The sequence below is a fragment of the Ochotona princeps genome, chromosome 15, assembly GCF_030435755.1.
Source record: "Ochotona princeps isolate mOchPri1 chromosome 15, mOchPri1.hap1, whole genome shotgun sequence".
NCBI lineage: Eukaryota > Metazoa > Chordata > Mammalia > Lagomorpha > Ochotonidae > Ochotona > Ochotona princeps.
The window spans coordinates 16,738,208-16,751,132 of NC_080846.1; the positions used below are offsets into that span (position 1 = coordinate 16,738,208).

The following is a 12,925-nucleotide window of genomic DNA, read 5'->3' on the forward strand; positions in this document are numbered from 1 at the left end:
CTGATCCCAGCAGCTCTACTTCCCATCCAGCTCCCTGCTTGTGGCCTGGGAAAGCAGTTGAGGACGGCCCAAAGCTTTGGGACCCTGAACCCGCATGGGAGACCTGGAAGAGGTTCCTGGTTCCCGGCTTCGGATCGGTGCAGCACCGGCAGCTGCGGCTCACTTGGGGAGTGAATCATCGGACGGAAGATCTTCCTCTCTGTCTCTCCTCCTCTCTGTATATCTGACTTTTTAATAAAAATAAATAAATCTTAAAAAAAAAAAAATCTTATGATTACTACATTATAAGAAGCTCCATGATTTTTCTGGGGAAGAGACCAAGCATCTACTGAGTTCATCCAACAAGAAGCCATAACTTTATTAATGATAGAAACAGTACAAATTTCAGACCAAGCTGCGTTACTCTTTGAAACACGCCCCCCCCCCCCCAAAAAAAAGTCCTTGTTTTTCAGATGGTTACATTGTTAATTCCTGTAAGAGAGAGAGGAAAACAAAATTAGAGGTAGTTATAGACAGTGTAGGCAAGCTCAGGTCACTGAACCCTAAAGCAACTGAGAACAGGCTTTGGAACAATGCTGCCCAAGCGGCTGACGTTAAGCAGAGAAAAATGTCATCAACAGGTCAGAGTAAGGCTTAGACACTCACCATAATAGCATTTACAATATCATTACTGTTGTTCTTCAGGGCTCGGACTGCCTTTGCTCTGGAAACATTTGCTTGTGACATGACCAACTCTATATCCTTAACTTCCACACCTGTTTCATCAACCTGAGAGGAGGGGGTGGATAAAAAGCCTCAATAAATTAAAGGCACGAGTATCTTTAGAATCAGTTTCTTGAAACTAGTTAATGTATTTATTTCAAAAGCCACTCATTGGAGATTGAGTGCCAAAAGCAAGAGTGAAAATCTTTTATTGCTAATGCCTTTGGATATTTATAACATGACTCACAGGCCATACTAATTTTCAATTTACAAACTAGCCTGCTAAAGACTTTGTGAATTTCCAGTGCTGCCTGCAGTTGCTTTGGCAGGGGTAGACATTCCCATCCCTGGCCTAAACCAATACAGTACACATTTGCCTAAACAAACATTGTAACCAAGTGCATTCAAAGTAAGAAATCTGCTGGTATACCTCTTCCTCTTCACTCTCCTCCTGTACAGTTGGAGTCTGTGTGTTTTCCTGAATGTTGGAGACAGCTTCACCTTGAACTTTAAATTTCTCAGCTGCTGCTAGTTGTGCTTGCTGAGATAAGTCTTCAATCTACAGGGCAGAAAATACAGAAATTCAAGTAATTAGTGTTTAGCAAATAGAAAACATGCATACATTTTTGATTAAATCCTGATCTGAACCTATTTATTAAGCTAAATATATATAATTGTTCCCCAGGGAACAGGTGACAATCAGTGGACATTTCCTTGGCTATTGTAACTGAATATAATGCTGCTAAACAGCAAAGATGCAGGAATGGCCCTTCCACCACAAAGAACTACCTGATTCAAATTGTGAATAGTCCTGAGGTTGAGAAACCTTGGTCTAGAACAAGCTGTAGAAAACTCTTCTCACCTTGGCTTCCCCAAAAACGATGTAGGTGTCTGAGGCTGGGCTCTTGTAGACGTCGGGTTTTGTGATGACAAAGAGGATATTCTTAGATTTCCGGATAGTGACTCTGGTGACCCCCGTAACCTGCCGCAGGCCCAGCTTGGACATAGCCTGCAGAACAGAAAATAACACCAGGTTTTTAACTCAGAGTTAGCTTCAGGATGCAAGAACACAGTAATACAACATCCACAGCAAAGTCTTTTCCCAGTTGAAGAGGTTTATACAAGACTAGGAAGCTATTTTTGAACGTTCCTGGGTTTTCTGGCACAGTGCCTTTCGCTACTTTAATTTAACTAAAGTAGGATTCAACCACTACCACCAAGGGTTCTACTACAGATCCACTTCAACCTTGTGTGTTACCCACAATCTTACCTTCCGTGCCTTCTTTTCACTCCGACTCTGTTTAGCCTTACTGACAGGTTCTTCATCGATTTCAGCTGCTGCGGCCAGCTGAAAAACAAGTTTGAGTAAATGAAACCAAGATGTAGATGCCACGTGCTCCATATGGTTCACTTTATGAAAGCTTGCAAGTCCCAAGTACAAAAGTCATATCTGATCAACTCTGACTGCTCATTGGCCCCTTAATTCAAGGACGTATACCAGCAAGAGAATACCCACCTGGGCCTGCTGTGTGGTTGCCTGTGTGGAATCCTGTTCCTCAAGCTCCGGCACGGACTCATCGCTGTCCGATTCTGTTCCAGATCCTAAGATGAAAAACCACTCTTAGCATTTCATAGCGGAGCTTGCAAGGAAGGTACCTTACCATGGCCTGTCTGGACTACAAGTCACTGCTTTATGCTAGATCTGACAAAGTTAAATGCAAACCACTTGGTTTGTGGGAAGCCAGCTTGAGGGTCTCCAACTCTGTTATAAACCAGTGAGTACACATCTATTAAAGACCCAGTCCAAGAAATGAGAAGTTTGCTAGATAGTCCAAGCAGTTTATGCACTGTTAACTGCTTTCTTTACCTCAAGGTTTTTATTTCTTGGTACAAGTCAACACCAATGCTCCATTAACTCTAATTTCACCCCATGATAGCACAATCCCAGACAGGTTCTGGCAGAAGGTATCTCTGTACATTTGTAAATGTAAAACAGTAAAAATCACATCGCAGAGGCAGAACAGGCAGGGTGCTGTCCTGGCTTCCTTTAAACCAGGTTAGAGGAGGCCAGAAACAGGTGTCTATACACATTCATCCTAGTTTTCAGGCCATTCATCACAGCCATTTGACTGGATCACTACAGCTAGAAGATTCTCAATGGCCAATTACAGCTCCAATAGTCACCTTCTCTACCCCAAACACATTGCTTTCTCTCCATTCAAAAGCCAAGCATCAATAGACTACCGTGGAAAACAAAGCGCACATTGGTACCACTCTAAGGCTATGAAAAAGAGGTTTCTACATTTTAAAAAGGACATCCCTGGGCAACTGGTCATTACTAAGAAGCGATAAGAAGCAGACATTTCACACTCCCCAATATTTTAGTAAATCCCAGGCCCAGGGACAAGGTTAGTGATGTGGTAGGGAATTAGAGCAAACCAAAGAGCTGGTGGGTCTTGGTTTTCAATGTCACATCAGGTAGGTTGAAAAAGATGGCGGACCAAGGATTATTCTGGATCACACCAAACGACCTGAGGTGATGAATATCAAGATTGGTTTTGCATTTAGAACCATCACTCTATGTTCTACATCTAAACACAAGCAGATACACTGTAGAAAGCGGCGCATCCTAGGGTTAGTATTGGTGGGTAGCCCCAAAAGAGGGGTGTGGGTAACACACCATGCACACGGCAAACCAAGGCAAATACCCTTGTTGTTCTTCAGAACAGGCTGCTTGGCAGAGGGGGTTGGGGCAGGGATTCCAGCAGATTTAGGGGTGGGCATGTTGACGAGGACCGACTGGAAAGGCACTCCCCCGGAGATTGGTTCCGGGGGGATCAGAGGCGGCAGCTCATCCTCATCAGCAGGGGCTGCGGGTTTAGGGGGTGGTTCCAGGACCAGCCCAGGTGAGGACGGCAGAACTTGCTGTTTAGGAAGCAGAGGGGGAACTGGGGGGGGAGCAAAAGGCAGAGAGGCTGGTGGAGTGGCTGGTGGAGGGACAGAGGCTGATCCAACTTTAGCAAGGACCTTCTCAGAAGCAGCTGCTGCTGAAGGGCTAGCTACCTTAGACTCAGTTGGGGGAGCCAAGGGACCCTTTGGGGAATGAAAAGAGTCCCTGTTTTTCATAGGAGAGCTAGGGACTACTTTTGCAGTCTTTGCAGAGTCTTTCTGAACCTGCACTGTCTGCACAGAGGCTGTAGCCACTGCTGAAACGGATCCTTTAGTGTCATTCTTAGCTGAGAGATCTGAGCAAGCAGAAGTTGAAGCAGCAGGACTCTTCTTGGCTGCTGGACCACTCTGTGTGACAGCTGCCACAACAGGTGAACTTCCTGGAACTGGAGCAAGAGCTTCCTTGGGAATGGGGAGCCCTGCTGATTCCTGGGGGCTAATGGCCTCCGTGGGGCTTGTGACTGATACTGGAGCACCAGGGGAACCTCTGGGGGAAGAAGGGGTCACAGCCTGGGGACTAGGAGTCCCCTTGGGAGCTGTAGCTTTTTGTGGGGAGAGAGAACTCACGCCCAGGGTTGTGGAGGCCTCTTGAACAGAGGCCCCTGGGCCTCCTTTGGGAACCGGAGTGGCTACAATCTTTTTAGTAGAGGGAGGAGCTGCAGCTAGAGGAGTAGGAGTCTCTAGTGGTTTAAGTGAGCTCTCCGTAGGGTGGATAGGAGGCTCTTTGGGGCCAGGGGCCATTTTGGAGAAGGCAGAGGGAGTAGGGGCTCCTTTAGGGGCTGGAGGGGTCTCAGCTGAGGGAGCAGAGGCCTTTTTAGAGGATGAGGCCGTTTGGGGGGAGGGAAGAGCAGCAGCTGGAGGAGCAGGGGCCAAAGTTGTAGGGATCTCCTTGGGAGGTGGGATAGCTGGGCTTCCCTTGGAAGCTGGAGCCTTTTTGGGGGTGGGAGGACTTGCGGCTGGGGTTCCTTTGGGGGCTGGGGCCTTTTTGGAGGAAGAAAGAGTTGCAGCTGGGAGCTCTTTGGGGGGTTGGACAGCTGGACCTTCCTTGGTAACTAGAGTCTTTTTGGAGGGCTTAGCTGCAGCTTGAGGGGTGGGGACCTCTTTGGGGGATGGGGTAGCTGAACTCTCCTTTGTGGATGCAGTTGGGACCTCCTTGGGAGAGGGAGGTGTCACAGCGGGAATAAGGGTCTCTTTAGGAGATGGGGTACCTGGGCTCTCTTTGGGGATTGGAGTAGCTGGGGCACCTTTCAGGCCTGGGGTTTTTTTGGAGGAGGGAGGAGTTGCAGCTGGGGGAATGGAGACCTCTTTGGAGGCTGGGATCTTTTTAGGAGAGGGAGGAGTCACATCTGGGGGAGTAGAGGCCTGTTTTGGGGCTGGGACCTTTTTGGGAGAGGGGGGAGTCTCAGCTGGGGGAGTGGTGGCCGCTTTTGAGGCTGCGGCCTTTTTGGGAGAGGGGGGAGTCTCAGCTGGGGGAGTGGTGGCCTCTTTCGAGGCTGTGGCCTTTTTGGGAGAGGGGGGAGTCTCAGCTGGGGGAGTGGAGCCCTCTTTTGAGGCTGGGGGTTTTTTAGGGGAGGGGGCAGTCACAGCTGAGGGAAAGGAGTTCCCTTTTGGGGCTGGGGTCATTTTTGGAGAGGGAGTCGTAGCTGAAGTAGAGTCCTCTTTTGCGGCTGGGGCCTTTTTAGGAGAGGGGGGAGTCTCAGCTGGGGGAATGGAGGCCTGTTTTGGGGCTGGGACCTTTTTGGGGGAGGGGGAGGTCTCAGCTGGGGGAGTGGTGGCCTCTTTTGAGGCTGCGGCCTTTTTGGGAGAGGGGGGAGTCTCAGCTGGGGGAGTAGTGGCCTCTTTTGAGGCTGCGGCCTTTTTGGGAGAGGGGGGAGTCTCAGCTGGGGGAGTAGTGGCCTCTTTTGAGGCTGGGGGCTTTTTAGGGGAGGGGGGAGTCACGGCTGAGGTTTTTTTTGGGGAAGGAGTCGCAGCTGGAGTAGAGTCCTCTTTTGGGGCTGGAGTCTTTTTGGGGGAGGGAGTCGCACCTGGAATGGAGGCCTCTTTTGAGGCTGAGGCCTTTTTAGGAGAGCGGGGAGTCTCAGCTGGGGGAGTGGTGGCCTCATTTGAGAGTAGGGTCTTTTTGGGAGAGGGAGGAGTTGTAGTTGGGACTTCTTTGGGGGGTGGGACAGTTGAGCTTTCCTTGGAGGCTGGAGCCTTTGTGAAGGATGGCGTAGCTGGACTGTCTCTGGTGGAGGAGGGAAGTGTTACAGCTGGAATTATAGACGTCTCTTTGGGAGATGGGCTAGCAGGACCTCCTTTGTGGGCTGAGCCCTTTTTGGGGGTGGGAAGAACCCCAGCTGGGGGAGTGGAGGCCCCTTTGGGGAGCTGGTTGTCTGGGCCTTCTTTGGGGGAGGCAGGTGCCACAGTTTTGGGAGTGGAAGCCTTTTTGGGGCGTGGGGTGGCTGGGTCTCTTTTGGGGGCTGAGTTCTTCTTGGAGATGGTGATTGCTGGAGGAGTGGAGCTTTCTTTGGTGGATGGGTTATCTGGGACCTCTTTGAGGGCTAATGTTGTCAGAATCTCTTTAGGGGAAAGAGTTGCAGCTGGGGCAATAGGGGTCTCTTTGGATGATGGGGTAGTTGGGGTTCCTTTGGAGAGGGAAGTTGTCACAGCTGTGGAAGCAGAGGTCCCTTTGGAGGGTGGGGTCTTTTTTGGTGAGGGAGAGCTCTTAGCTGAGGAAGCAGAAGATGGGGTAGCTAGAGTAGCAGGAGCCCCCTTTGGAGCCTCTTTGGGAGGAGTCATGGCTGGGGCAGCAGGGACCTCTAGGGAAGATGGAGAAGTAAAAGACTGCTTCTTGGCTAGTGAGATTTCAGGGCCTTGTAGGGACAGAGCGTCCTCTGGGAGAGAAGGGGGTGAGAGATTCCCTACAGGAACATCAGGAAGAGGACACTGAGGAGACTCTTTCTTGGTTGGAAGTGTTTTAGTCTCAGGAGATGTGAGAGATCCTGAAGGAGATGGGCAAGTCAGAGTGCCCTTGACAAGTGCAGTGGCTGGAGCACCAGTGTCCCCACCTGGGTAACCCTCAGAAGAAACCACAGGAGGCAATGAGCTGTGAGAAATGTCACCAACTTTCTCTGTGCCTGGAGAAGTGCTGGCTGGAGGAAGCGAGGGAAAGGGCGAAGCCTTGGGAATTTCAGAGGGCAGGGCAGAAGTAGCCAGGGAAGCAGAAACAGTCTGAGAGAATCCACTCATCGCTGGAGCCACAGGTGCAGTGGGAGGAGTAGAAGTCCCTTTTGTGGCTAGAGGTGAAAAGACAGCTCCTTCCAGGAAAGGGCTGTCCACAGTGACAGGAGTGGGGGCCACCTCAGTAGGGTCACCACTTTCCAAAGAAGATGGAACCATCAGTGGAGAGGTCAAAGAACTTTTGAGGACACGATCAGCAGGGTCTGGGCTTGCATAAGAATCTTTCTTGATGATGCAGGCCGGAGAACTCCCACACAGAGGAGAGGCAGGAGCAATGGCTGGCTTGCCTACAGGGAGAGGCTCCACAAGGATTTCCTTTGCCAGGGTAGTTTCTGGACAAAGTGGCATCTCCGGAGCAGACAACTTATTTTGGGGACAAGGGAAATGTTCTGGGGCTGCCAAGGCCGATGGTGGTAGAGCAAGGTCTTTCTTGGTAGGGAGTTCTGCCTGGGATACACAAACAGGGGATCCTACAGGACAAGCTGGTACAGTCTGGAGATCTTTTTGGCTTGGGAGGTTCATATCTGTAGAGACTGGCAGAGGAAATATTGAATCGCCCAGGGGAATTGATGCTTGTGGGGTAGGGAACCCCTGGGGAGCAGCAGGTGCTCTAACCAAGACAGGAGGGGAAACTGGCTCTCTTCTACTGGTAGGGCCTGATGAGATTGGAGAAGACACACAAGAAGCTACCTGAAAGGCAGCAGGTGCTGCAGAAGTGATAGAGGGGTTAGTCACAAGTGGGGAGGTTCCTAAGGAAGAGACTGGGGCCTCTTCAAAGCCTATTCCGGAAGAAGCAAGAATCGTGGTCCCCAAAGGCTGATGATGAGTGACATTAGAACCCTTGAGAACAAAAGAGTCTGTAGGACATAATGAAGCAGCAGTTCTGTGTGGGGAGTCAGAAGGGGTGCAGGTTATAGGTCCTTTATTAATGGATGGAGCCAGAGGGGAAGCTGGAGCCCCTACTGGAAAAGCAGTCACAGAACTAGGAGCCAGCTCACTTCTGGGAGAAAGGGAGGGAAGTGCAGATTTCTGAGAAGAGTAAGAGGCTCCTAAAGAACGCTCCACAGAAATGGTACTCAGGGCAGAACTGGACAGATCACTAGGGCATGTCTGACCTAATGGCTGGACAGGCAAACCAGCAGAACTCTGGTGTAAAGGTGGTAGATGAGAACCTGGAATGACGCTGGGAGGTGCAGCCCTTTGAGAAGAGGCAGCAGGTGCACTAGTGGGTTCCTTTAGTGTGGGGTTTACAGAGCTGTGTGGGGAAGTAAGGGGAGTGGTGGCTGGTGCCTGAGGACAGCCAGCTACCCCAGCCTGAGCAGCTGCTGGGGGTGCGGCACAGCTAGAGGGAACAGCACTGGCAGTGCCTTTCCGATTAGGACCTACTTGTGGGAGAATGGGTATAGGAGAGGTCTTTGATTCTGCAAGAGCCTTGGGGGCAGACACAGATGTCACTGACCCTGACCCAGTGATACCAACTATAGGTGGTGAGGTAAGAGTTGGCGAGGCACAACTCTTTGGAATTTTCGAGTGGGGAGCCAAGGCCACCAAAGCCAAGGGAGGTGAAGGGGAGTGGGCACCTTTCCGACTAGGAGCTATCATGGGGGAGGCTAGAGCTAAGGCGGCTGGGGAGATTGGAGGCCCTATTAAGTTTGGTAGGAAAACTGGAGTGTCAGGGGCAGCCAAAGGCAGGGCTGTTCCAGAGGATGGCAGGGGAAAAGGAATTTCACTAGGGGTTGAGGTGACTGTAGTGGCGGATGGGAATGGGGAAGGCTGGTTAGCAGTTGCCAGGGGGCATTGCTGGGGGGCAAGGGAAGGTCCAGGTTGCCCTAAGGCAGCAGTGCCAGGCAAAGCTGAACACAGCACAGTTGGAAAAGCAAAGATAAAGAAGGGAAAGAAAAAACAAAAACAGAAACAAAAACAAGGTGAGTTACGTAGCCGCCCAACTTGGTACAACATGCCTCATAGGAAACACTGGATTTTAAAATCTGAGGTTTGAGTCACCACGAAGGTGACAGACAATATCAATCTTCCCCACCCCCCATACTTTCCAAGTTCTACTAAAATAAACCAACTATTTTAGGGTAGGAAGAACAATCTCAGAGCAGCTTATCTGTAAACTGAAGCAGAGCCTGGTAGTGAGCTGAGCACGCCTGTCCATCTTCCCAGCTGGGACCTTCCATGACATGCACCCTACTCCCAAGTGGTTCACCTGGCCCACAGCATCACCACAGGAGAGCAGCCATGTCGGCCTGTCTACCCAAGGACCTGACTGATGGAAACAGATACTGACAACTGGAGCAAGCAGTGGCAATAATGGCAAACCAGAGTTGAATAAGAAAAAACAAAACCAAAAAATAAGGTTCTTACACCCCAGGCTTCTACTGGGAAAAACCTGGCACAATTTAGCCCTTTACTAGCTTAATCAGCTAACTTATGCCACAATTTACTTACTCATCAAAAACCAAACACGGCTACGACTGGCCCGGACTCTCTGGTCTCTACAAACCTTCCTTACATCAATCAAACATGAACAGCTTAGTCACAAGGCTAGGGACTGTATTATAAAGTCATTACCCAACTTGCTAAACCAGATTGTGTGGTTCTATTTTGGAAGAATGTGAGTGGCAAGAACATACTGGATCCTCACTCATCGATTTAGACAAGCTATTTTTCATTCATTCAAAATAGACCCACAATAAAACTTAGCAAAGACTTTGTCAGGGACAAAAAACCGTCTGTCATCCAAAAAACAACGCAGGATTAACTGGATCAACAAATGCTCAAGGCCCGAAGGGAGCATGAAAAAAAATCCCCAAAACACCCCAGAAGTATCCAAAGTCACAGCTCACTCACCTAATCATTCTTAATTCCTATGGAATCCCACTGAGACAAGACAGATACTACAGCTAGTTTTCTCCAGAAAGTTGGTAGGCCAAAATCTTACGATTACAGTACAAGTGCTTTCAAATACGAATTTAGAAACCTAAATTTGGAGTGATTTTTTTTTTTCTAAAAGGACTTCAAGACATAAGGTTTAAATTACCTGCTTTGGCACCATAATCTATTCTCCTCAGTAAGTTACTCAATTAGTTCTACTGACCTATACACAAATCCTGAACTTTCATAGTCAGCCCATCTTTTTATGAACCTGTAGGCCCTCAGATTGTTCAGATGCATGTTTAACAGCACTGCCTAGGGACTGTTCAGAAGTACATGGCATTTCAAGTTTTGAAACTTGAAACCAGGTGACTAAATTTAGCCGAACTTGTCTCCAAATTTCTAAAAGTGAGTTAACAATACAAGCTCTAAAATCTTGTCTAGCATTAAGATGACAGGTTCTAGACTAGTCCTTTGTCCCCCCTACCCCGTTCCTTCAGATCAGTGTGGTCTGGTATTTCCCATAGCTCCCCGGGCTCCCAGCCCCCCTTTCTGCTCTAGCAGCTGTAGTAATCCCTTCAGCTGCTGAAACCAAGCAGGTGGAGACCAAACCGTCATGCTTCTAGTTACAAACAACTCCACTTTAACTCTAAAAGGATACAGGCATTGCCCTTAAGCCACAGGTAGAATTTGAAGAAACAGCAAATTTATCATGAAAACAGAGGAAACCAGGGTACAGCCTTTAGATGCCTTTCATTCTTATCACACAACTTCATCAGTAAGACTATCACTTCAAAAAGTTTTCCACCACATCCAGTTTTCCAGACAGATTTGAACCAGAATTCAAAACCTGCCCTCATACCATATTCTACATCCACGATTTCCAAGGCTCAAGAAAAGGCAAAGAAAGGATTCACTCCCATCAATCCTGACTTCCAATACAGACATGACTCCAGCACCCTATAAATATATCAGCACCTACTGGGAAAATGCGTGAACTGACTTCGGAGGGCTCTGGGGCCCAGTAGGCCACATATACCCCGGCCACCGTGCCAACCAGACATGTGATGGAGGAACAGGGCCTGGCCCTGACACCTAAAACCTCGATGCAACTTTCTGGCTGCAACTTCTCACCAGCTCGGGTCTCCTTCATGAGACTGAGTCACTCAACCTCAATGGGTAAGAATCACTGAGCCCCTTCTCTCCCAGTGCCAGGTGAGGTGAGTTTACCCATGTCTAGCAATTGGCTAAACCACCAACAGGCCAGGGAACTTTACATGTCCACACATCTTATGGGGAACTGTATAGACGGTTTTCCGTTTTTCTACATTCCTTCGCCTTCTTTCCTATTAAGTCAAACTGTAACCCCACTTCAATGATAGCTGGTAACTCTAAAAGGTACAGGGGCATCCTCGTCAACCCCCAACTCCCCAGCTAACGACCACGGGCAAGGGACACCTACCTGTCTCAGCCTGGGGCTGTGGCAACTCCTGCTCAGTAGCAGGGACCGTTTCTGTGGCTTCACCGGGCATTTCTGTAGGAAGGGAATAAAAAAGGGAGCCTGAATTGGCTAGCACGAATGTCCTGTGTAACCCAGGGCCAAATATCCTTAAAAACTGTGGAGGGCTTATGAGAGAGAGAGAGAGAGAGAGAGAGAGAGAGAGAGACAGAAAGTAAGTTCAAGGCAAACGCGAATGTCCGCGGACAAGCTGCCCCCCAAAAGCAGCCGGCAACAGGCAGCAAACCACGCGACCTTCGGATCCTCCGCAAGCCCATCACCTCGAGCTTGTGCGAAGACGGCACGGGTTCGTATCTGCACTCCACACTCAAACCCCACAAGGCCAGCGATCGCCACTGCGTTCTCAGCCCGAGGGACAGCTTCCCAGTCTGCCCCTTTTTCGAGAGTCAACAGGGAAACCGGAGAGGGGGAAGGAGGGACAGTTAAGTCCTAACATTCGCTTGTGACAATCAATACGGTGTGAAGGGTTCTAAGGCCGTGACCCCTTAACCTCCTCCGGGTTCTCAGGAAGCCGTTCCTAAAGCACAGGCACTCCGCTTCCACCTCCAACACGGCCAAAGCCTCCCATGTCCCACCGAAGCCGGGGACCCGAGCCCCGCGGCCCTGATGCCCTGCTTTTGCCAGACACCAACGGCAAAAACCCAGTTTGTCCTGAGGTCCAGGGACGAATACAGAAAGCCTGAGGGCCCAAAACGCTTCCAACTGTCTTTAATTCTCAATCCCCAGGGCGACCCTGCCCACAAGGAAGGCGGATGGCTGTGGATAGAGACTTAGCGGCGCAGACAGTACTTACCGTGAAGGAAACGCGGAACCAAGATGGCGGCAGAAAGAGAGCGACCGAGAGCGTGACCCACGCCTGTTGCAGAAGGAAGCCTGGCGCGGCGGGGCGGGGGCGGGGGCGGGGGCGGGGCCGGGATCCGATTCCGGGTCAGGAGCCTCCGGCAACCACTTCCTTTTGGATGACCGTCCGCCCAGCTGTTCCCACAGCAGGGGTGGTGACGAGGGCTAAATAAGGGAAGAATTCAGAACCGGGCGAACCGGCTCAGCTAAGGAGCGGCCCCGTCCCCCTGACGGCCGGCGGACTCCTCCCTGCCTGGGAGCCGCGAGAGAAGTGGGCTCCGCCCTCGGGGCGCTGCGAATAATGCTGGAAATGAACTGCGAAGGACACGGAAGAGTAGATAGTAGCCTAGGTTAACCCTTTCTTTCTTTTCTAGCACATGCCGTTGAAATTGTTACAGAGGACCCCCCTTCTCGGAAAACATAGGCCCCAAATTATTTCTGTATTTCTGCCTGCTCTTTGGGGGCACTTGTTGAATATCCTCCAAATCCTTCATTTCAAGAACCCAGGCATTGTAGTAGGATTCTTGAAAAGTAGAATGTGAAACATCAGTGTTTTGTTCCTCAACAGGCCACAGACTTACACACTCTTCAATCCTAAAATAGGACTCAATGTGTATCTAAATTCTCCAAGACATTTAACTGGCCTACTAGCTTTAAGACCATTGTGGAATCTAGTTATTTGAAAAGCCAGGGAACAAGAAAGAGAGGTTCACTTTTCGGATGTCTACAACAGCTGTGCCTGGGAGCTGGGCATTCCATCCAGGTCTCCCACACCTGCTGCCTCCTAATCTCTAGGTTAGCAAGAAGTTCAGATCA

At 49.9% G+C, this 12,925-nt stretch overlaps 1 protein-coding gene across 2 annotated transcripts; it reads right to left on the reverse strand.

The window, feature by feature from the left end:
* Nucleotides 1–337: 337 nt before the first annotated feature.
* NACA (nascent polypeptide associated complex subunit alpha) lies at nucleotides 338–12,155 on the reverse strand. 2 transcript variants are annotated; one of them, XM_004589685.3, is made up of 8 exons: nucleotides 12,063–12,155; nucleotides 11,213–11,284; nucleotides 2,219–2,304; nucleotides 1,973–2,050; nucleotides 1,565–1,711; nucleotides 1,133–1,261; nucleotides 646–768; nucleotides 338–471 (listed from the first exon to the last, which is right to left on the reverse strand). In XM_004589685.3, the coding sequence occupies exons 2-8, from the start codon at nucleotides 11,280–11,282 to the stop codon at nucleotides 457–459; spliced, it is 648 nt and encodes a 215-aa protein (XP_004589742.1). In that variant the 5' UTR covers nucleotides 11,283–11,284; nucleotides 12,063–12,155; the 3' UTR covers nucleotides 338–456. The 2 variants fall into 2 exon arrangements, with proteins under 2 accessions (XP_004589742.1, XP_058529330.1); XM_058673347.1 differs by lacking the exon at nucleotides 12,063–12,155 and adding an exon at nucleotides 11,530–11,693.
* Between the last annotated feature and the right edge of the window lie 770 nt (nucleotides 12,156–12,925).

What these genes read in the sequence shown, in the direction of transcription:
- NACA (XM_004589685.3), bottom strand. Translation starts at nt 11,282, where the DNA reads ATGCCCGGTGAAGCCACAGAAACGGTCCCTGCTACTGAGCAGGAGTTG. An exon ending in GTGAAAAGAAGGCACGGAAG is followed by an intron (nt 1,712 to 1,972) that starts GTAAGATTGTGG and finishes TCTGTTCTGCAG; the next exon opens with GCTATGTCCAAGCTGGGCCT. An exon ending in AGGAGAGTGAAGAGGAAGAG is followed by an intron (nt 769 to 1,132) that starts GTATACCAGCAG and finishes CCCTCCTCTCAG; the next exon opens with GTTGATGAAACAGGTGTGGA.